This window comes from Trachinotus anak, unplaced genomic scaffold, assembly GCF_046630095.1.
Source record: "Trachinotus anak isolate AG129_WGS33_773 ecotype Australia unplaced genomic scaffold, CSIRO_AGI_Tana_v1 ptg000008l, whole genome shotgun sequence".
NCBI lineage: Eukaryota > Metazoa > Chordata > Actinopteri > Carangiformes > Carangidae > Trachinotus > Trachinotus anak.
Genome location: NW_027273859.1, coordinates 15,268,570 through 15,290,734, shown reverse-complemented (window position 1 = coordinate 15,290,734; position 22,165 = coordinate 15,268,570). Strand labels below are relative to the sequence as shown.

The following is a 22,165-nucleotide window of genomic DNA, read 5'->3' as shown; positions in this document are numbered from 1 at the left end:
TCAAGAGAGCATCTTCCAAAGTTAGTCTTTTTAATATCAGTCTCCTTCATGTTTCTACAGACTGTTTCTGTGCTGAGCTGTGGCAAAAGTACAACAAAGACTAACTATGGAAGATACTCACTTCATTTCATTAGTTCAGACTGCTGAAGCCTCATATATCAGGAAGGGCACCTGACTGTTGTTTTAACTAGAGGTTTAAGTCTCCATATCACACTTGCATAAGTTACATATTGAACATTATTGATCTACAAACTAGTTTTGGTCACACGGTGCTGCTTGTGTACACACATTTTAAACTCAGATTTAAGCTGAGCATAGAGAGTCTTCCCTCCTTCTGCGGATCAGAGTGAAAAAATGCACCATTCTGCACAGTGAGGCTCAAACATTGAGGCAAAGTCACATTGAGCAAAACAAATTTTTGAGTGGAGGAGGATTTTAAGTCATTGATGCTAGGTAAACACATCCAGAGAAAACCTCAATCATCACTCTGCCACATCAAGAAGGTCTTATCACATAGGACTAATGATAAGTTATCATCCCGCTCCTCACATGAGTTGAGAGACTCTCTGCAGGCTGAGCTGGAGAAGGTTTATGTCAGAAGGGAAGAGTTGCACTCCCTTTCCATGGAGGACCACAGGACAATTTGTCATGTCTTCATGGACATTAGTGTCCGTGGTCCCCTGCCCCACATTCTTTGGCAGCAGAGCTCTCATCGCTGTCCAAACTTAATACTGTGGACAGGACAGACATCCCACGTGATGTTTTTGCCCAGGTCACGGTCCAGTGGCACTGAGTAGTGCGTAGCCTTCTTTCTACATTACCCCCTCCTTCCCCTCTCCTACAAGCATTTATCTCTCTGCATGGTTTTGGCAGCGATGTGCTTTTCCCAGCATTTAGCCAGGAGAGGGAGAGAGGAGGGGAGAGGCAGAGAAAAGGAGGCCTTTTCAAGCGGGGAATGACGGACGCTTTATTAAAAGAGGCAGGGCCTTTTGAGAGGCTGGCCCCTCCGTCCTTCCCCCCGCCCCGTGTGTCTGGCCCATTGTCACGGGGCGGTGGCAGCAACCCCCCCGCCAAGCGCTTTGTCACTGTAAGTCACCTCACAGACTGAAACAGACCCGCTCCGAAAAACACACCCATTCTCCACAGTAACTCTACGCTATTTTGGTATTGCCTGGTCCGTGAAAAAAAATGATTGTCTGGCTGTCACAAAACATACAGGAGACACAGAGACGGGCGTGACGTGTTGGTAAGAAGGGACAGGAGAAAGGAGGGATAAAGTTGGGGTGACACAGAGTGATGGGGTGCAACAAAACCTGAAAGGTGGAGAGGATAGATGAGGTTCGAGAGCAGAACATAGACTATGATGGAGGGTAGAAGAAGAGAAAGATGGAGATGGAGGATCAAAAAAAAAATGTTTGAGGCAGAGTTGGAAATATTAAGTTCAGAGAAAATGGAGAAAAGAAGCCAGAAATGAACCAGGATCTAGGCAGGAGACCCATGGTGAGAGTGTGGGGCACCCATCTGTTTTTGTGTGTGTGTGAAATGTGTGTCTTTAGATACAGGCAGCATTCCTCCAGAGATAAACCCTTGGGCCCCCGTCCCCTCAACCCCCACCCTCCTCCGTCTCTCCACCCACCATGCTTACTCAAGTGTGTGCGTCTGGGCGTTTGTGTGTATGTGTGGCATGTGTGTGAGTGTGTGTGTGTGTTCGTGTTTACGTTGGACAGGGGTCTGCGTGCTCTGTACCGCAGCACTTGCAGGGGGCAACAGAAAAGACAGCTGAGTGTTTGGGAGAAACAGAAAACGTAAGAAAGAGAGAGTGGAGGGCCAACAGGCATGCCAGTCAAGACCGTCACTTTTGGAGTGAGTACCACAAACTCTGCTGTTCTCCGTCTCCTCTTCACCTTCCTCCCTCTACACTCTCACTTCATCTCTTTTCCTGTCACTCTCGCTGTCTCTTAGTATTATCCATACACTTCTCCATCATTCTTGTTTTATTGCTGTCTTTTTTGCAATGTTTTGTTCTGTTCTTGGTTGCATTTCCACAGATGTAATGCACCTGCCAACGCTCACCGTCTTTATCCTTTCACATCAGACAGTGATGGGCCTGAGACTTTGTTCCAGGCTTTGTTCCCAGTTTTAAATCCAATTCTTTCAAATGTACTTTCTCTCTAGCGCATGAATATTGATGTATTGGTATTTACTCTTTGCCCATTTTGTTACAGCTTTTTTTATTAAGTGAATGCCTCTCTGTGTTTGCTCTGTTTACTAAGTAGCATTCTTGTTCTCCGTCCCTTCAAATCCACTGTTTTGGAGACTTCTCTCTGGCTCCACTTTCACCAATCGTTCTTGTTTTCCATCATGAATATGCCCTCATCTTTCAGTCTGACACTGAAAAAAGAAAAATGACAGATGACAGAATACAAGAGAGAGCTGCCGGTCATGGAGATGTAAACACTGGTCCTTCTTTATAAGAAAGTGGTTTGCAGACAAACTTATGATTGCAATCAAATGAAGCAAAGAACACAACAAAGAAGCAATGGAGCATTAAAAACACATAGCAAGTCATTACGCACAGACCCAAACATAAACTCACTTGATCAAACTCTTCAGACAGAGCCTCCCATAGGGAGGGAGCTTGATTGCTTGAGAGTATCTTTGAAAGTTGTGATGCATGTGCATCCAAGATTAGTGTAAGTGCGTATGTGTGTGGGTGTGTATCATGTTCTGTTTTCCTCCTTAATCTCGTTTTTGACTTTATTTGTTCTTCTGTTTGATGTTCAGATTGTATGGTGTCAACCAGGATTAGCTGTGGTAAGTAAACTAGAGGTCAGTAAACTGATTAGTGTGTCAATTAATGAGATTCTTTCAGTGTGGCTTCACTGGAGACTATAGACTGTTTAATCTACTGAGCCAGCAGAAGTAATAGCAAAACAGGGCACACGACCACAAGGCCCTGCTACATGGATGTGTAAAGGCACTAATTTTGTGTCAATCAGAGTTTACCTGGGGCTATGAGCAGCAGCAGTTTGTGTAAGGTTTTACTGTAGATGATGCAACATGCAGAAATGTGCCACTGCACAATTTACAGTTTCGTCAGTGGAGTTTATTTACCTCAGAATCCACTGTTGTCTGAATGTTTCACTTTTTGCAATATTTCATCCATTATTTTAGTTGTAATTTTTTTTGAGTTTCTCCCAAAGATTCAAGAAATTTGCAAGCAAACAGACCAACTTCACAACAGGAAAACATGGCCAATAGTGAAATTTAAATAGCAAATTTAAATAGAAGTAAAAGCACTAATATTAATTATCAGACCTAAAGTACTTAAAGTATTAAAAGTAACAGTAATCATCATGCAGAATATGAAAACAGCATTTTAATGTTGTAGTGGGTGAAAGTTTAACTACTTTTAGTTTGACTGTTGAGTAGTTTAATTTATAACAAAACATATTTTAGAAACTAATCACATGTTTTATTGGAAAAAATCTTAATCAGAAAAAGTAGCAAGTCACTATAGCAGTCAGATAAATATGCCGGAGTAGTGGTGTAAAGTATAATTGAATAAAAAGAAAAAGAAAAGTTCAATATTTCAATAATTCTACTTAATTATGTTCCACCACTGCAAAAAAATGCTCACAATACCTTGAGCGTTCACTGTTTTTTCTAGCTGTTTTAGCAGGCGTGATACTGAGGCATCGTTCAGTTTATGGTGTAGATATGCCCTCAGTTATATGAAGTTTTAACAGTGCTAGACTTTAATTTTTATAAATGTAAGTTCCGTCCAATATCTGCACTAAAGTTGTTTATATTGTTATATATTATCTATTCTTTCTGTCCCTCAAACACTTATATTCTCTATAACTACCGTTGTGTTACTGTGCAGTTAAACACAGGTTGTTTACCATATCTTGATCCTATCCTCCATAGGGTTCAAACCCTATCTCCACCCTATGGCTTTCACCCTCTTTGTCATCCCCACAAGAGATCACAGTAACCATGACAATCTCATCTACAAGCGCAGAGGCTGCAGCAGGGCAAGATATAAAGAGACAATCAATGAGTACGCCAGGGACAAACAGTGGGATATTTGGAGGGGGGGGGGGGGGGGGGGGGGGGGGGGGGACTGTGAGAAAGTAAATAGTAAAAATGGGACAAGACGCTTCGCCACATACAGGGAATAGATGCAGACAGACAAATGGTCAGACAGACAGGCAGATTTACATACAGACAGTGTTGAGTGGGGGAATGTAACAGCTTCATCCCAGTGGCCCTGCTCGCCTGCTTCCTGTAAATGTGTCCATAGCTGAGCAGTCCCACGGGTCTCAGTCTGACTGACTCTACACTTACTACATCTCTGTAGCCGGAAACAGCCCGCTGCCTGCTCAACCTCTTCGAGCAGCCTGAGAGATGAAGGCAGCGATGGAGGCCTGAGAAAAAAGGACAAAGAACGAAAATCAATTTCTAGAACAAATGCAAGTCAGCAGAATTGGGTGATGGAATAGCTGTTTAAGCACTCCGCAGGAATTTCCATATCCGCTTTTCAGTGTTCACTTACAACGTATAGAAACTGTCCAATCACGCAGTTTAGTTTAAATACATCAAGGTATTGAGTTTAGCAGAAAAACAGCAGACAGAGTTTGGTAGGCTTGCAAAATTTATGTTGTTTAAAGTTCAGGAAATTATTGCAATTAAAGTAGGACTCGTGATATGCTGAACGTACATATGCACCTTATTTTCACCTTTCTGCTGGGTGTACAAAGAGCTGCCGTGGCACTTAAAATATTCATGATTTGCACCTGGTGGTGTGTCAGCAAATTCATGTTGTTGTGCGCGTGTGTGAGAGAGAGAGAAAGGAGATGGGGGGGCTCTCTGTATTGTGAATTTTATGTTAATAAGAAATGCTGAGATTCTCTGAGGTAGATGAAAGTTCCATATCCCAAAAAGATCACGCTGATCTTTGACTCAGAGATTCTCCCACTGACATTCAGTGGAGGAGCTCCAGGATTTGTCTCTTGATTGCATTGGTGAAATAGTCCTGGATTTTATTCCACCAGCAATGAGGCCTGGTCAGACTTATAACCTGTCTAGACTGTTAGGAGAAACACATTACAGTAATTTAAACCAGTGATTCCCAAGATAAGTCCAGGGCTAAAGGGGATTTAAGAAAAAAAGGTATTTATTTCTGTGACACAGAATTTTTCTGCCGTTTTTTTTTTGGGGGGGGGGTTTGTGCAATGCTGTTACATGTTGAAAAACTCCTCACATTCACATGAAACAGTCAAAGAAGGAAAAATATTTGGGTTATAGATATTGCCTGATGGGTAAAAAAAGAGTTGGGAGGCCCTGACTTAAACTGTAGCTGCAAGTGGGCATCAGCTCTGTTTCTGCTTGATTCATATGACTACAGTATAGTAATAGAAATTAAATGAGCCAGAAACTTTGGGTCATTGTCTTTGGAGTCACAATAGTCAGCGTCCTTCGCTAAAATCACAAGAAATCCCCCCAGAAATGTGTCTACTTGCAACTGATATAATGGTTGAAACACTCAAACACACAAATACTGTTACTGAGGTTTGGTGGCTCCAGTGATCATCTGATGAAACCAGTTTGTTTTCCACATTGCTCTTGTATTGACAATGGCAGATGAGAAAGAAGCTACTGTGAATGCAGTACAGCATGTATCTGCTTACGCAAAGAGATAGAGTGGGAACAGTTTACGCAAAGATTTAACACAGATGGAGAGATGGCATAGTGAAGTTCTAACAGCCATTTTCAAGCCCACTGTGGACACATGACGGCATGTTCTGTAATCCAGTAAATTTAGATCCACAAACACAGTTTCCACTGCTTTCTACTCGCCAGTATCCCTGCCTCACATTGTCTTATTTCACCCCCCTTTAAACACACAAGCACACACAGTTGATCTGATCCCACTCTAAATAATCACAAACACATGATTGATCTTGTGTGAAAAATATGCTTCTTCGGGTCTAGCTGTGCGTTCAACATCCACGTCATGGTCATGGATGTTAAACTCAGGCGTCCTCCTCGTGTGCACAAACACATATATATGTACACGTTGAGTTTTCGAGCACTGCAGTCCACCGGCGGGGAGGTGATGTCATTCTGTCTGCTGCAGCACCAGCAGAGGAGGCAAGCGAGGGGGGAGAGAGAGAGAGAAATGTAAGAAGCAGGGGATAGAGGAGAGAAAGAAGGCAACAGAAAAGAAAAACTGAGATAAACATGAGAAGAGGAGAGTTCAGAAGAGAGGATTTTCTGTGATGAGATAGGGGAATCATTTTACTTGGTAATTTTGAGCTTCATTATCAGGAGCCTTGCACTGGCTTAGCCCGCGGACAGTTGTGTGCACATTGCGGGACAGTGTGTGTTGATACTGCTGATGTTAACCGTATAGCTGCTGAGCAGGTTATTGTCTTGTTTCTTTTGCTCCAAACAGTATGATTAATTTGCTCGCTTATTTTGCGCTCAGCTCCAGACCCCGAAGCTTGTTTGCTCTCTTTGGGAATGATCAGAGAGGGACTCATTCATCTAAATCATACCAAAGTCCAGCAAAAACTCAGTAGAGGAATTATACCACAGAGGATTTTTAGACTGCTCTGTGTGTGTGTATGTGTGTGTGTTTCCACTGCTGTATGCATGTGTACCGTACCTGTTTACATCTCAGTTAGTGGATGGGTGTGGTTCACTTGCATCCTTATCTCACCGCACCACACACTCCCTTCTTGACGCACGCAGATACACTCAGAAACATGCAGCCACACACATGAGAATGCAGGACTGATCACTAGGAAAGTGTCACCATGGAGCGAGAGAAAATTTGCTGTAACCAGCGACAGCTCACTTGAGTCTTTCCTCTGGGATTACAGTGTGAGTCTCTGTTGTCTTGTAAACTTCAGCAGGCTGTGTCTGTGGTGCAGTGCTTTGAGTCCAGGGGGGTGGGTCGCCTGTAGAGGAGCCTCAGTCAGGGTCGCCATGGTGTTACCATGCTGCCGTTTGCTTTCAGTCCATGTATGTTGTGTTAAGTTGCGGGTGTCTTTGCATCAGCTGTATTTGCTCTGACTTTGATGAAAGAATTTTTCTTGTCTCACCATGGCAGAGTCTGCAAACATCTCATACAACAGCCTGCACTCTGCTACACTGGGTGTAGCTTGCGCCTTCTGATGTTTATATTTATCTTTTACATACAAAATTCACTCAAGTGTAACTGTATGAAGGAGGCAAGCATAAGTAAGTAACACTATTAACTGAGACAACTGAAACTGAAGCTGAGAGACTTTGCAATATGTGTTAAAATACCTACAGGTATATGTTTTTGTGCCTCTTGTTTTGGGTGTTTCCTGTATCAAAGTAATTATCTAAATATCATAGGGTAGATTCATAGATGCAGTTTTTTGCTTTAAGTACAGGCAGTGTTTTGTTTTTATTTCATTTTTGTGTGTGGGAATGTCTAATCAGTGTCAGCATTTGCGTGTGTGTGTAAGTGACTCAGAGGCTTTGTACTGCAGAGTAATATTCTTCTCAATTGTCTGTGAGCAAAAGCTAAAAACAAAACCATATATTGGAGAGAATGACAGTGACTCATAGGCAAGTGGCTCCGCATGAGTCTGTTTACTCACTAAAAAAGCCCAGGATTTATTACTTTACACACAGGATGTTGTATACTATGTGAAGTTCATCTGATAAGTGGAACCTTCGCCATTGTATAAATTTCATCTTTTTATAGCAGACATGAAGAACAAGAATCTCAGACTGTCAGAAACTGTTCTGCTACTCCAGTCAGCTTGGAAGTTTTCTCTTTCCCTTCCATTACCCTCACTTTTTTTTTGAAGTGACCTCTCTCTTTGCACAGCACTGTGCTACTGGTGTCATGCTGAGTGTGTGTTGTGTCATTTGTTGCTATGCCTTTACTCCAGGCATGTGGATCTTTTCTCTTTTTTACCCAGGCTCACTCCCTCTCTGTCAAAAGAGGACCAACAACCCTGTCACAACAATAGGCAACACAGCTTAAAGCTCTGTGTTAGGAAGTTGAGAAAAGCAGTTATGTTGGTGTGTGTGGCCGCATTTGATGTTTTTTCTTTTGGAACAGTAAATCTTTGGTTTGTGAATGAATCTAATCTCTTCATTTGTGCGTGAAAACATGCACTGAATGAATGGATGGCTGTTGATTTTCCTGACCAGCATTTTGAGATAGCTGGTTAGATATGAAGGGGATGGGTACGGGGAGAGGGGAGATTATGTAAGTGAAATGAAAAGGTGCAGAGTTTGCCGCAGTCAAGTTTCTCCGTGTGGTTTTCCCTCAGATGCTCCCGCTTCTCCTCCTCTCCTCTCCCTCGCTCTCCCCCTGTGCCGCATGAGTGATCCTGTTTCAGCAGCACCCCTGGCTGCCTGGGAGAGGCATGAAGCCCTCAGACACAAACAAAACACAGACAAAAACACCAGACGTGCCATGAGCTGGCCCGTGAGCCAGGATTCACCAAACCCTCTCTCTCACTCTCTCCTTTCTCCATTCACCTTGTGTCTCTATCTCTCATTCATTCACACACACATAAACTCAAAGACCAACACAGCTGACACACCAGAGACTGTCAGTATAATCACACTTGCTTTATCACCTGAGCACAGAGCAGCAGGTAGACTTTATGGTCACATTTTTGGCTAAGAGACCAGTTTACACTCAGGGGGGAGTCTGTGTACTGCTTTTACTTCACTGGCATTCCCACCACACCCTCAAACATACAAATTACAAGGTGCTAATGCAGATTTTCACTCTGCACTCTCCAAAATACCAGGGGAGGAACAGAAATGAGTGGGAAACTGATGGGTAACCGCCATCTTGCCACTGAACGTTTTCATTTTTTCATATACTGTTTTTCTAAAAAATAATAACCAAACTCTGTCTCCCTCTCCATTTTTCTTCTCTATTCCTCTACTTTATGTGTCTCTCACTTTCTCTTATACCCCTTACCCCCCCTCTCGTTCCCTCTCTCTGTTTCACTTGCAGGCAGATGCTGGCAACAGTTTTCTCCGAGCGGCCCGTTCTGGCAACTTGGACAAGGCCCTGGAACATATCAAAAATGGCATTGATATAAATACAGCCAATCAGGTGAGAAAACGGCACATTCCCAAAGTCATAGCTTTGGACTGGAAAGCTCATCTAACTATCAGACAGTGATTTTTATTTGTACTGTACTTGCCACTCTTCTCCTTTTATTCATTTCGGGTAGTTTTGCTCATCTGCAAAAAATGATCTTCAGTTGTACTGTGTAATAGTGCATGGCAAGAATAGAAATAGAAATATTTGAGTTTTCATTTGCCCACAGTTGAATCCTGCCAGGATTTTGTATTCTGTCTCTCTATCTGCTTTCTAGCTGATTCAATTAAAATTCAGGAGGTGGGTGTGCTGCCCACTTCTTATTCAAAAAAAGAACAACAATGTATGAATGGAAACAGCAGCACAATTTCACTAATGGTGCTTACAAACAATGAAATGATTAGTCATTTTTCATTACTTGGTCCTGATCAGATGTAAACAGAAAAATGACCTGCAGTACTTTTACATTTATTCTAAAGTAGACACAGAAAAGAACAAGTTACATTTTAAAAAAATGGTTTCATTTAGGATGTAATTCATATTTTCATTATATTCTGTGCAAATATTGCCCATGTATGCCACCATTTGGTGAATCATTATTTCTATATAAATGTGTTTTGAGTGTCCAGTGTGCATGATGTGTCTGTGCTGTTATATACCCATTCATCTGCCTGTGCACTCAGTCATACACTGGACTGTATGTGCATGCTCAGGTAGACTGTTAATCAGTGGCTGGAAGTGACAAGTAGAGTATACAGGGTCTCCAGAGAAGGTGATAAATGGGGCAGGGTCTTCTCCTTCGCCCTGCCTCTTTCATCCTGCCTCCTTTACTCTGGCGGTTGTTCCCAGAGTGTCCAGGAAGAGGCAGCGCTAGTGGGCTAGGGCTGCTGCCCTCAGGCTACTGAAACTTTGCCAAATACTGTACTTGTGTGTGTGTGAGAGAGATTTCTCTGGCTCATTAATCTAACTTAGTCATGGTATCCCTTCCATTCACTTATGCTGTCCTTAACATTTTGTTATTATTGCTGGTAATGCTTCTGTCAGGACGTCTATGAAGCCTATTCATGGGCCTCATAACAGACCCCACATAACAAGAGTTTTATTCATGTAAAGTGACACTGTGCAGTGGCCATTTCCACCAAACGCCCTCATTATGATGAAGGGAGACACCCCATGGATTAAAAATATAATTACATTCAGAAATGCAGTCTGATACCAGGATGTTTTTGGACTTTCAAGATGAATTCTCCTAATTTAGACAATTTCATTTCATTGTTTTGTTGGTATTTGTCATATGAAATTGGGTTATTTTCACTATTTGGTGTTAATTGTGTTTGAGTTAAAGTGATGATCTACAACAAACAACTTGTTTTATTTGAATAAGGTGACATATTGCTTTCTAGTTTTGCACTCACATCTCCTGTTAAGTTGGATTTTTATGTGATTATAGCTTTTTAATTAGTCTGGTGGCTTTTGTGAAGATTTGTGCAGTGTACTGCACATGTTACTTTCAGTCAAGCTACTCTCCTTTTTTATACTACTTCTAGATGTTGGCAAAATTAGACATTTTCAAATTCTACACATAGTGGCTTTAATTTTGCTCAGGCTCAATGCAATTATAAAGACATTAAATGTGGGCTATGGTAACTTATGTATCGCCATGTTCTTATATTTACATATATCTCATAAATACTATTGATTTTCATTATTGATCTGAAGTATGTGTAGATTATTTTCTGGATTCATCTATTATAATGTCAGAAAACGGTAAAAAAAAAAAAAAAGTTTTCCATAGTTCAAGTCAAGAGGATAAATTAATCTTCTAACTTTTACAGCTCTATGCAAATTACCATGTAAATGTTTTTGTGGTGATACAGAATGACATGATATTTTTATATTTGAAAATGGTTGTAGACTGTCACTTTAACACTGGCAGCAAGAGTGTCGTAGTTTTGGTTGTGTGGCTGTTTGTCCTGGTGCTGTATGTCCAGTCTGATGTGTCAGTCTGATGGGAGTGTGGCCAGATGGAGGTTGGACTGTGGCAGTTGTGTCTCTGTTAACTTGTCTGAGTGGATACCTCTGCCATGGGTTGCTCACCAGCATGCTGCCTCACTCCTGCCCTCCCATCATTGTGTTGTCTGTCCTCTTCTGTCCCTCTCAGCCTAACAGCTGCTCCACTACCCTCAATCCTCCACCTGGTTTACTGGTTTACTAACTCACCTCCCTTTTTTTTCTTTCTGTTGCTTTTTCCACCTCCATCGCCTCCCTCTCTCCCCTCCCTCCTTCTCTCCTCTGTCTGCAGTAGAGTGATGGTGTGCTGTGGTCTCCCCACTCAGAGGAATAATATCAGTGGTGTGGGAAAGGTCCAACCTCACATGTCCTGTGCGGCTGAAGGAAGGCTGTGTGAGGTCAGACCTATTCCACACGGCTTGTATTCTTCCCAGCCACGAGACCAGCGGCCTGCCATCCCCCTCCCGTCCTCCTCTTCCCTCTCCTCCTCCTCTCACCATCATTAATCAAATGAAAATGATCACATCCTGATTTTCATCCCCGTAGACGTTGTTTACGCTAATGACCACTTTGATTCTGAGAGTTCTGCATGCGTGGTGTCTAGTGTAAGTATTCGCCTGCTGTGGTTTGTGAGTGCTTTAGTCACTGCGATAACAATCACAATTGTTTCATTTGGCATGGCCTACGTGTTTGTGTGCATACATGGATATTTGTGTTCATAGTGTGTTTAGGACTCTTCAGTATGAGGTCTGCTCTGCTCTCTCACTCAGAATGGGCTCAACGGGCTACATCTGGCCTCGAAAGAAGGCCACGTCAAAATGGTGCTGGAGCTACTCCACAATGGAATCGTACTGGAGACCACCACAAAGGTAAAAATCCTACTACCTACCTAGTTTGGTACCAACCAAAATGTGTCTGAGTATCAAAACCTGTGAAGCATTGAAAGCTGGCATGTAATGACTGCGCAAATGTGTACTTGTCTTTACTTATTCTCAGTTGCTTCCTGATTTAAATCTGAACTTTGATACTAAAACTAGCATCAATACTACGATAGAAAAATTTCAAACGATACCTATCTTTTACATGTAAATCAATGCCGTTTATTTAACACATAAGTACACATAACACATAAAGTAATCAAAGCACCTTTCATCTAGATTTATGTAATGTTAGAATACAACATGAAAGATTTGTCCACCTATGAAACTTAACATGGTCATAACCACATGCACTTTGAATATAAATGTTGGTTTTTAGTGCTGATTATGACTGTGTAATCTTGTCCCCATGTATCTGTGTTTAAACAGAAAGGGAACACGGCCCTGCACATTGCAGCCCTGGCAGGGCAGGAGCAGGTGGTCACAGAGCTGGTTAACTACGGGGCCAATGTCAATGCTCAGTCCCAGGTGAGATTCAGTGTTGCTCTCACAGCAGTGACCACAGGACACGGAGGCTACTCATCAGTGCTTACTATGTGAACTTTACTGTGAAACCATTGTAGTAACTACTGCAGTTCCATCTGTTAACATGTGTCTTTGTTCCTATATTTCTGTGTGTTGGTGTTTCCTCCTTTCTGTGTACATCCTTGTGCGTGCATTTGTGACTGTCTTCCTACCTTTCTGTTGCTGTGTCTGTGTCTCCTCTACTGCTGCTGCTGTGTGTGTGTGTATGTGTGTGTCTGTTGTGCGTCTTTCTGAGACAGAAGGGTTTCACTCCACTCTACATGGCTGCGCAAGAAAACCATCTAGAGGTTGTGAAGTTTCTTCTGGAGAACGGAGCCAATCAGAGCATTCCAACTGAGGTACCAAAGACCTGAGAGACGTTTTAAAAGAGTAATCTCCCAAATTTCTCGATCCCATCCTCGCTGATCCAGACTCGTTGTCCTTTCATTCTGTTTCGTTCTCATGAGCCTCTCTCCTTTCATCTCTCCAATTTTCTCTCCATGACTAAATCCAGTTTTCTAACCCTCTCCCGTGTGCTTCAGGATGGATTTACTCCTCTGGCCGTGGCTCTTCAGCAGGGACATGAAAATGTTGTAGCCCTGCTCATCAACTACGGCACCAAGGGAAAGGTCCGCCTCCCTGCGCTGCACATTGCAGCACGCAACGATGACACACGCACAGCAGCCGTGCTCTTGCAGAACGACCCCAATCCTGATGTACTCAGCAAGGTGTGTGGACGTGTGGACATCTTTGTGTGGTGTCCTTGTTTGGTTTGTCTTTGTGTTTCTGAAGTGCAAAGGTAATAAGAGTGACGTATACTGACCCTGATGTGTCCCTGCAGACTGGATTCACACCCCTCCACATTGCTGCACACTATGAAAACTTGAACGTAGCTCAACTACTGCTCAATAGAGGAGCCAACGTCAACTTCACCCCAAAGGTAGATAATTAGTAATAGGAGGTTAATCTCTTGTACTTGCTCTCTGTTCTCTTTGTGTGTGTCTAAGTGCATCTGTATCTTTCTGCAGAACGGCATCACTCCTCTGCACATTGCATCCAGACGAGGGAATGTGATAATGGTCCGACTCCTGCTGGACAGAGGGGCACAAATCGATGCCAAGACCAAGGTACAGCAGACATCTATCCTACTGTTTCCTAAACTCTTTGATTCACTGACTGTCTTTGATGCATCATTAGCTAAATCGCTAACAATTGTGTCTCTCCAGGATGAGCTGACTCCTCTGCATTGTGCTGCCAGAAATGGTCATGTCAGAATTATAGAGATCCTGCTGGACCATGGGGCCCCCATCCAGGCAAAGACCAAGGTAAACCATCTAATGTAGATACAAGTAAAGAAAATTCTTCACCCCTCTTATAAAATCAACTAAACACCATCTGGTTTGGCCGTGAATGCAAATCAGTGAGCTTTTTATATTTTACTTTTAATGAAGTGAATGAAAATGAAAGTTTGCAATCCACAGCACAGCCATGTATTCCTCTTTCTGCTGCGTCTTAATTTGTTTTCACTATAAGACAATTTGCTTCCTGTTTTGCAAGCAAGGGTTGTGAGAATCAACACAGGTTTTTTTTCTTTTGTTTGTTTGTTTTTTTTTGCAGAATGGCCTGTCTCCAATCCACATGTCAGCGCAGGGCGACCACATGGACTGCGTCAAGCAGCTTCTGCAGTACAACGCAGAGATTGATGACATCACGCTGGACCACCTCACTCCTCTGCATGTGGCGGCACACTGCGGCCACCACCGCATGGCCAAAGTACTGCTGGACAAAGGGGCCAAACCCAACTCTCGGGCACTGGTCAGTGACAAACACACAGAAGAACACACAGTTAATTTGTCAATTCAGACAAGGCAAAGTTATGTCTTACCATTGGGGTGATTATAACTGTTCCTTTGGATTTGCAGAATGGCTTCACTCCTTTGCATATTGCCTGTAAAAAGAATCACATGCGTGTGATGGATCTCCTGCTCAAACACTCGGCATCATTAGAGGCTGTGACTGAGGTGAGATGGAATAAAATAAATGAGAATAATTTATCTAAAAATGGGTTCGAAATAAAAGCATCTAAATGTAATGAGGTGCAGGTCCATTTATAATTCTTTTAATTCTGCCCCCCTTTTGAACAGTCTGGTCTGACCCCCTTGCATGTGGCATCGTTTATGGGTCATCTCAACATTGTGAAGATCCTGCTGCAGAAAGGAGCTTCCCCCAGCGCCTCCAATGTGGTGAGTTCCCATCTAAGATTCCAAGAGCTACACAACCAGCTAAATAACACTGGAGTGTTGTTGTTGAAGTGTTGACTCTGATGGTGTGTTTTTTGTGTATGTTTGTGTGTGTGAGCAGAAAGTGGAGACTCCTCTCCATATGGCATCACGGGCAGGACACTATGAGGTGGCAGAGTTTTTACTGCAGAATGCAGCACCGGTGGACGCCAAGGCCAAGGTACAGATTTCACACAGCACAGTCTGCACATCCATGGACACATGCAAAAGATTCCTCAGAGATGTATCGTAAATGTGCTGAAGGATTAATTTTGCTACATAATATATGAAAGTGTTGATTTAAAAAGTCAGTTTACCAACTTATTCTTGGCTAATGAGGTAGACGGAGCTTTGTGTCTACATGCTAATACCCCTCCTGCACACCAGAGCCTCATTTTGACTGGTAGTGGAGATCACAGTGGAGAAGTTTAGAAATTAAAACAGGATGGTAGAAGACTTTTCTTTTCAGGTGTTTCATACAGTACGTTACACTTCATAAGCACTCTCTCCTCCCTGACCAGGATGACCAAACACCTTTGCATTGTGCCGCTCGGATGGGCCACAAAGAGCTTGTGAAGCTGCTGCTGGAGCACAAAGCCAACCCCAACTCCACCACCACAGCAGGGCACACACCCCTACATATCGCTTCCCGGGAAGGTCATGTACAAACTGTCCGCATCCTACTAGACATGGAGGCTCAGCAGACCAAGATGACCAAGGTAAAGCGTATACTGCATATAGAGTATGTCTTCCCTAATGTTAAGTATTTGCCTAATATGGACTTTGAGCTTCAGTTACCCTAATATTGTGTCCCAATTTCTGTTGGTGCCTCTGTAGAAAGGCTTCACCCCACTGCACGTGGCCTCCAAGTACGGCAAGGTGGACGTAGCAGAACTGCTGCTGGAGAGAGGAGCCAACCCTAATGCTGCAGGGAAGGTAAGAAAAACAAAAAGGTCTTTGATGTACAGGAGGAAGTATCAAAAGATTAAAAAAGTGATGAATGATGTAATGATATAACAAAGTTTTGATTCTCTTTTTACAGAATGGTCTAACTCCACTGCATGTTGCTGTACATCACAACAACCTGGATGTTGTGAACCTGCTTGTCAGCAAGGGAGGGTCACCACATAGTGCAGCCAGGGTACAAAGAAAAAACACAAATCCACATACATTTAATCCTGAATGTGACAAATATTTTGTTTTTCTGACCACTACTCATGTCTATGCTGCAGAACGGCTACACCGCCCTGCACATAGCATCCAAGCAGAACCAGGTGGAGGTGGCTAACAGCCTGCTGCAGTATGGAGCTTCGGCCAATGCTGAGTCACTGCAGGGCGTCACACCTCTCCACCTGGCCTCGCAGGAAGGAAGGCCCGACATGGTCTCCCTGCTCATCTCCAAACAAGCTAACGTCAACCTTGGCAACAAGGCAAGAACCACATGAATGAATGATGAAAGAATGACCAAAGTGGGCATTATGTGTGTGCAAATCTGTGATATATGTATTTGACATTTGTTGTTTGACTTTTGTTGCCTACAGAGTGGATTAACCCCACTCCACCTGGTGGCACAGGAAGGACATGTTGGCATCGCTGATATCTTGGTGAAGCAGGGAGCCTCAGTCTATGCTGCCACACGGGTAAGACCTCTTCAGTCTCATGTTCCTATAATCAAAAAAATGAATATACCAAGAGTTTCACTTTACCCTGTTAAACAGGGTTATCAAAGCCTTATCGTTGTGGAAACTACTCGTGCAGTAGCAGATAGTGTCTGAGTTCTGTAACAAAAATAGCCTGATGATCTCATGGTAGAGGGTTATGTTACCAGGGGTTCAGATCACTCAGACCTCTGGTGCATTGATTTTACAGCTGTGTTGTAACGTGACATTGTATCAGATTAATATAGAGAACAGTAAAGTTTCATTTATGCATTATGAATCACATAATGTGGTCAGTACAACAAACACTACACAACAAACTGCAGGCTTAAACAAATGAAACCTGTTTGACACAATAAGCATTTTATGTGGTAGTAATTGTTGTGGGGCTCTTGAAACCAGAATTTATTATAATGTCAAGGTGTATCTGTCCTTTACTCGAGAAACAGTTGTATCCTTTCTCTCCTAAATTGCAGCCTGATTGCAATTTTTACCGTCACTGTCTCTTCAAAACTAATTTTACTGTGTGAATTTGACTCATCAGTTGATGTAATATTCATGAGACATTCAACCTCAAATAGGATCAAATTTACATAATGTAGTCAAATTAAAAGGTCATTAAGACACTAAAGTTATGCGACTTTGATGTTTTTGTGTTGACGACTTTCTACTGTTACTCTCTCTCCTCTCAGATGGGTTACACTCCTCTGCATGTAGCGTGTCACTATGGCAACATCAAGATGGTGAAGTTCCTCTTGCAGCAACAGGCCAATGTCAACAGCAAAACAAGGGTGAGTGCCTCCCTCTGGTTTTGGATAAAACTACAACAAAATTAGCCTGGGCATGAGTCACAGGGCAACACTGTGTCAACTCTCTCTGTCTCAGTCATCAGTAACTGCAACTACAATACATTACCCAGCACAGTTCGTGACTGTAGCAGGGATCCCCAGCTGTTAACAGAGACCTTTTTATATTACGATTTATTGGTTTGAGGGTATTTTGCTTCTCTAAAGTGTGATGTGTCAGCCTGTGTCATATTGTATGTCTCCTGTTGATTTTTTCTTTGTAAGGGATAGTGGGACTAACATGTTTTAAAAAACATGATTTTCTGTCTATTCCAGGGACAGTTTTGCTGACAGTTGCAGTTTAAAACTGGAACATTTTTTTATTTCTATTTATATGATGATAAATGCACATACAGTATATGTTGTAATAAGAAACACAGTTTATTGGCTGACAGATAAGGTCAGCTGATTTAGCAGAAAATTGTAAAAAATTTCCATCACAAGTTCCCAGAGCCTAAGCTGACCTATACACATTACTTGTTTTGTCTCGTCTCTTGTCACTCTTCCAGCTTGGATACACTCCTCTGCACCAGGCGGCCCAGCAGGGACACACAGACATTGTGACACTGTTGCTGAAGCATGGAGCCCAGCCCAACGAGACCACTACAGTGAGCATGAATATGCCATCTCTCCCCTTAAGCTCATAAAAAAGTGTTTTCTTCAGTGATCTGATCATTCTGCTCCTCTATGTCTGTTAGAATGGTACTTCAGCCCTCGCCATTGCTAAGAGGTTGGGCTACATCTCTGTGATTGACGTCTTGAAGCTTGTCACTGAGGAGACAGTTTCCATGGTGAGAAGTTTAGAAATGCTATTATGCCCTTTTGATACAGTACTGGCATTATGTGGCCATGGTAATCACATGGAAATATGATTAAAAATTCCAGTTTAAAACCTTTTCTCTCTATGTTGTGTCTGTAATTGGTTCTTTCTCTTCCTTCTGTGCCCTGCAGACAACCACAGAGAAACATCGCATGAGTTTCCCAGAAACAGTGGATGAGATACTAGATGTGTCTGAGGATGAAGGTAGAGCAATAAAATTATTATTAATCACAATGTGTAATGGACTGTCAGTGTTACAAAAATATAACTTAATCTTTACTAGTTTGATTTTAAGATGATTCATATGCTTAGATAAATATTTATTTTTTTCAATTCCTGTTTTGCCTTTGCCCTTTTTTAGGAATTGCACAACTAACATTAGGTATGAATGTCTCTTTCTCTCTTTGTGCAGCATCCATAGGTTGTTGTAATAAAGTGTGTGGCTCCATTTCAAGCTCACTCTCTCCATCTTTATCTCCCTACCTCTCTCTTTCGTTCCCTCTGTAGTGGTGCTCACTGTGATGATGGCTCTGGTTTCTCATTGGCATGCACCCATAGCACCCATGTCTGTAACCTTTATATGTCCCTTCAATAACACCCCCATCCTCTAACTCTCCAGGTGTCTTTTTGCCTCCATGTAATGACAGCAGTCCTTGTTTTTACGGTTATAGTCAGTACGTACAGACAACCCCTATAAGTACTGAATCCATTGTTACTAATATCAAATCAAATTTATTGAATATTTGGTTAAAAAACTTTGCTAGAAGCTTTTGTGGTTCATGGTTGAGATGTGTTTGTGTCTCTCTGAAGTCATTGTTCTGTCTAAAGTTGTGTCTGCATTGCAATCCGTCTCCGTTGTACATCTTGTGTTCCTTACAGGTGACCTGTGTTTGTTAGGTTGGTAGTTTGAAGGGTATGGTGGCTTAATAAAATGATAAAAGGGACTATAAAAAATTAACATTTTTGTATTAATGATGGATCAGGTGACTATTTATATCTGAAATGAGGTGTAGTTATGAGAATTATTACCCCACTCTACATTTACCTACAGCCCTACGGAGGCTAATTGCAACATTATGTTTTTGGTTCGCTCTCAACACTCTCAAAATGTTGTGACTGAAACAAAACGCAGATGTTTACCTCTAATAGCCAACTACATGCAACCTTTCCAGTCCCAAACAGGAGACAGACACAGTTAGCAATTAGCTTGTGAACATAGTCTAACATTTAGCAGCTAAAAACAGCTAAAAGGAGAGTAAATGTTGGACTTACATTCATCAGGTGGACAGAAACATGACACTAAATAAATGCTAATGTTGCTTTGAATCTGTAAATAAGCAACTGTTTGCTAACAAGTTTGCCATATCAGTTTAAAAGTAATAATATGTCACCTCACGTTTCACAGTTTGTTTCTGCTGCCTCTAAGTGACCAAAAAAATCACTTATTGCAGGTTTAACTTTTAATGCCTGAAGTTAACAACAACACAGACAATGACGTCAGAGGACATTATGTCTTGATATTTTTAGTCCCCTGATAATTTAACTGACAGATTGTCGCCTTTGCTCTAAATATAGAAAGTAGCTGAGTTGCCATCTTAAAGACACATATCCAGAATGATAAAATGATGCTGGCAGGATATCCAATGTACAGGCTCGCATACAGTAACACCTCGCCTGCCCGACGTGGAACACGCACATGGCACACAAGACAGAGAATATCCAGGACATGGGCTGACTCATATGAACCTGTGGGAAGTGCGCTCGCAGAGTCAAACACAGTGTAATGACACCTACGACATCACTTTGGCTCTGCAGCGCGTACAGACACCCACTCACACAAGCTGTGCTGATACGGACACAAATTAATAATACACACGAGGAAGACTTGCTTTTGTTGCCGGTGAAATCTAGAAAAGTACAGCGAGTTTTGGGGGGGGTAAGTAAACAAGGACCCACCTCTGCTCACATCAAGATGTACTGTACTCTGCCTTCAAAGTGGAGTAAAGAACAGCTTGTACTCTTGTCATGTGTGTTGTCGTGTCCTGATGCTGTTGTGATGGTCTCTGTCTTCATGTGTTTTAGAACAAATCTCCTCATACATCTCTCTCTCTGAGCCAGATGAAACCTCTAAAACCTCCAGTTCAATAACTGTTTATTCACTAGACAACAAATTTCTGGAATGAGATTATGCTGATGCATGCTCTCCCCAGAGACAGCGCTCTGTGCACATCTATAATGCTGTTGTCTCTAACTGAGCTTTTATGGGTTTTGAAAACTCAACACTACATTTATAAAGTGTCCTCTCATTTCAATGCAGTGATATTTAGCTGTGCTGAATCAAAAGCATTGTACTCAGCAGGCTGAAACTACAACTGAGTATAGTGACCTGCTGTATTGTTCCTGTCCTTGTACCTTATTTTTAAGTGTTTCTGGTGTTCTGTAGAAGTGGCTGCATTTCATTTTTTTGCTATAGACTAGAAGTAAGGTCAGTGTACGGCACATTGTCACTAATGTCTCATTTCACCAGTCTAACCCCTAAATCACAGAGCCATCACCTAAGTCCTGGGTTGTCATGTTGTCTAACCCTTCTAACCGCTGGTTAACAATCTCGTTCTTTTCTTTCTCTCTTTCTCTTGTGCTGTTTCACCAACCTGACCATGGTCTGTTCGCTCTCTTTGGCATGTTGTTCTCTGAAGGAGAGGAGCTCTTGGGGACAGAAGGGGCCAGGTACATGAAGATGGATGACATGAAAGACCATGATGACGATTTCCTCTCCCCCAAGAAATCACTGGAGTACGAGAGAGGGCTGGGCACAGCGTAAGGGGGGCTGGGCGGGGAAGTAGGGGAGAGAGCCAAGCTGGTAGTCACAGGCTAATAGGTGGATGGATAGAGGGGGATACACCATAGACACTCACTGAACACCAGGGATGAGTACTTGGGAGGAGGTGAGATGTGGAGAAACTTTTTTCAACTGACTTGTGTTTTTCTCTTTTCATTCAACAGAAATTACTCGCCAGCCATTCCTAGGATCCCCCGGGTCTCTCCAGAGACTGTCATCCTGAAAGAACATGTGATGGATCAGGTACTGTACAGAGCAGCATGACTAAGATATTGCAAACTGAAGATATTAAAGTTGTTCTCCAGCATTTTCATATTGCAGTTCCACTACAATTGCAAGACAAAAAAGAAAAAAAAAGAAATGGTCCAAACAAAAGCAGCACAGCCCCAGACTTATGGGTCAAGCTCCAAAAACACTGGATCCTTAATTTCCTATAACGGCGCTCAATAACATCTTTCATTATATGCCATCATCTTTCAAACTTGTCATCCCCAGTTTGCAAAGCAGAATCTGTTTCCCGGGCTGAAATGAATCAAGCGTCGTCACTTCGAAAAATCAATGGAGCGCCACTTTAACTAAAGGCCCACTTACTAGTCCTTTTTCAAAGTTTACCACATCTCTCAGTCTTCCTCAGGCAATTACGTTTGCTTAGTTGTCAGTCACCATGACAGCTGAGCAACTTCCACCTGCTGATAAAGACTGAGATACAGGTGAAAGTTCAGTAACACCCTAGTATGTGGGCCTAGAGTTAAGGTCCACTTACTGCATTTTTGTTGTCAAAGTAGTATTTCCATGGTCGATAATCAACACTCACATTCAAGTCATTTGTTTTTCAATGTGATCTCATTAATATAAAGGGTTGTGTATAGTGAACATGTTTTAATATAAACTCACAGTTTTGATTAAAACTTTAAAAAACATCTACTGTCTGGCTTTTACTTGAAAGCATGCAACATGAAGCAGTTATTTTAGTTTCACCGTTTTTTGTAATATGACATCAGTGTAGATGAGAATTGCTCCACAATGGTCTTTTGAAGTTTAATACTATATTTCTCCAGTATTCACTGTAAAAAAAAAAAAAAAAAAAAAAAAAAAAAGACTATAAATATGTTAATAGTCATAATCTTTTTAATCAGAGCCCTGATGTTAGTATAAGT

The 22,165-nt window shown here is 42.1% G+C and overlaps 1 protein-coding gene across 1 annotated transcript in view; it reads left to right on the top strand.

The window, feature by feature from the left end:
* ank1a (ankyrin 1, erythrocytic a) overlaps positions 1–22,165 on the top strand; it is a 97,588-nt gene that overhangs the window by 52,144 nt on the left and 23,279 nt on the right. The window contains exons 4-27 of the mRNA XM_071482971.1: positions 9,026–9,127; positions 11,896–11,994; positions 12,433–12,531; positions 12,828–12,926; positions 13,110–13,295; positions 13,409–13,507; positions 13,596–13,694; positions 13,794–13,892; positions 14,185–14,382; positions 14,490–14,588; positions 14,712–14,810; positions 14,929–15,027; positions 15,368–15,565; positions 15,684–15,782; positions 15,889–15,987; positions 16,079–16,276; positions 16,388–16,486; positions 17,197–17,295; positions 17,859–17,957; positions 18,048–18,140; positions 18,301–18,373; positions 18,531–18,551; positions 20,866–20,986; positions 21,173–21,251. Coding sequence (XP_071339072.1) covers positions 9,026–9,127; positions 11,896–11,994; positions 12,433–12,531; positions 12,828–12,926; positions 13,110–13,295; positions 13,409–13,507; positions 13,596–13,694; positions 13,794–13,892; positions 14,185–14,382; positions 14,490–14,588; positions 14,712–14,810; positions 14,929–15,027; positions 15,368–15,565; positions 15,684–15,782; positions 15,889–15,987; positions 16,079–16,276; positions 16,388–16,486; positions 17,197–17,295; positions 17,859–17,957; positions 18,048–18,140; positions 18,301–18,373; positions 18,531–18,551; positions 20,866–20,986; positions 21,173–21,251 — 2,655 coding nt within the window. The remainder of the gene's footprint in view (positions 1–9,025; positions 9,128–11,895; positions 11,995–12,432; positions 12,532–12,827; positions 12,927–13,109; positions 13,296–13,408; positions 13,508–13,595; positions 13,695–13,793; positions 13,893–14,184; positions 14,383–14,489; positions 14,589–14,711; positions 14,811–14,928; positions 15,028–15,367; positions 15,566–15,683; positions 15,783–15,888; positions 15,988–16,078; positions 16,277–16,387; positions 16,487–17,196; positions 17,296–17,858; positions 17,958–18,047; positions 18,141–18,300; positions 18,374–18,530; positions 18,552–20,865; positions 20,987–21,172; positions 21,252–22,165) is intronic.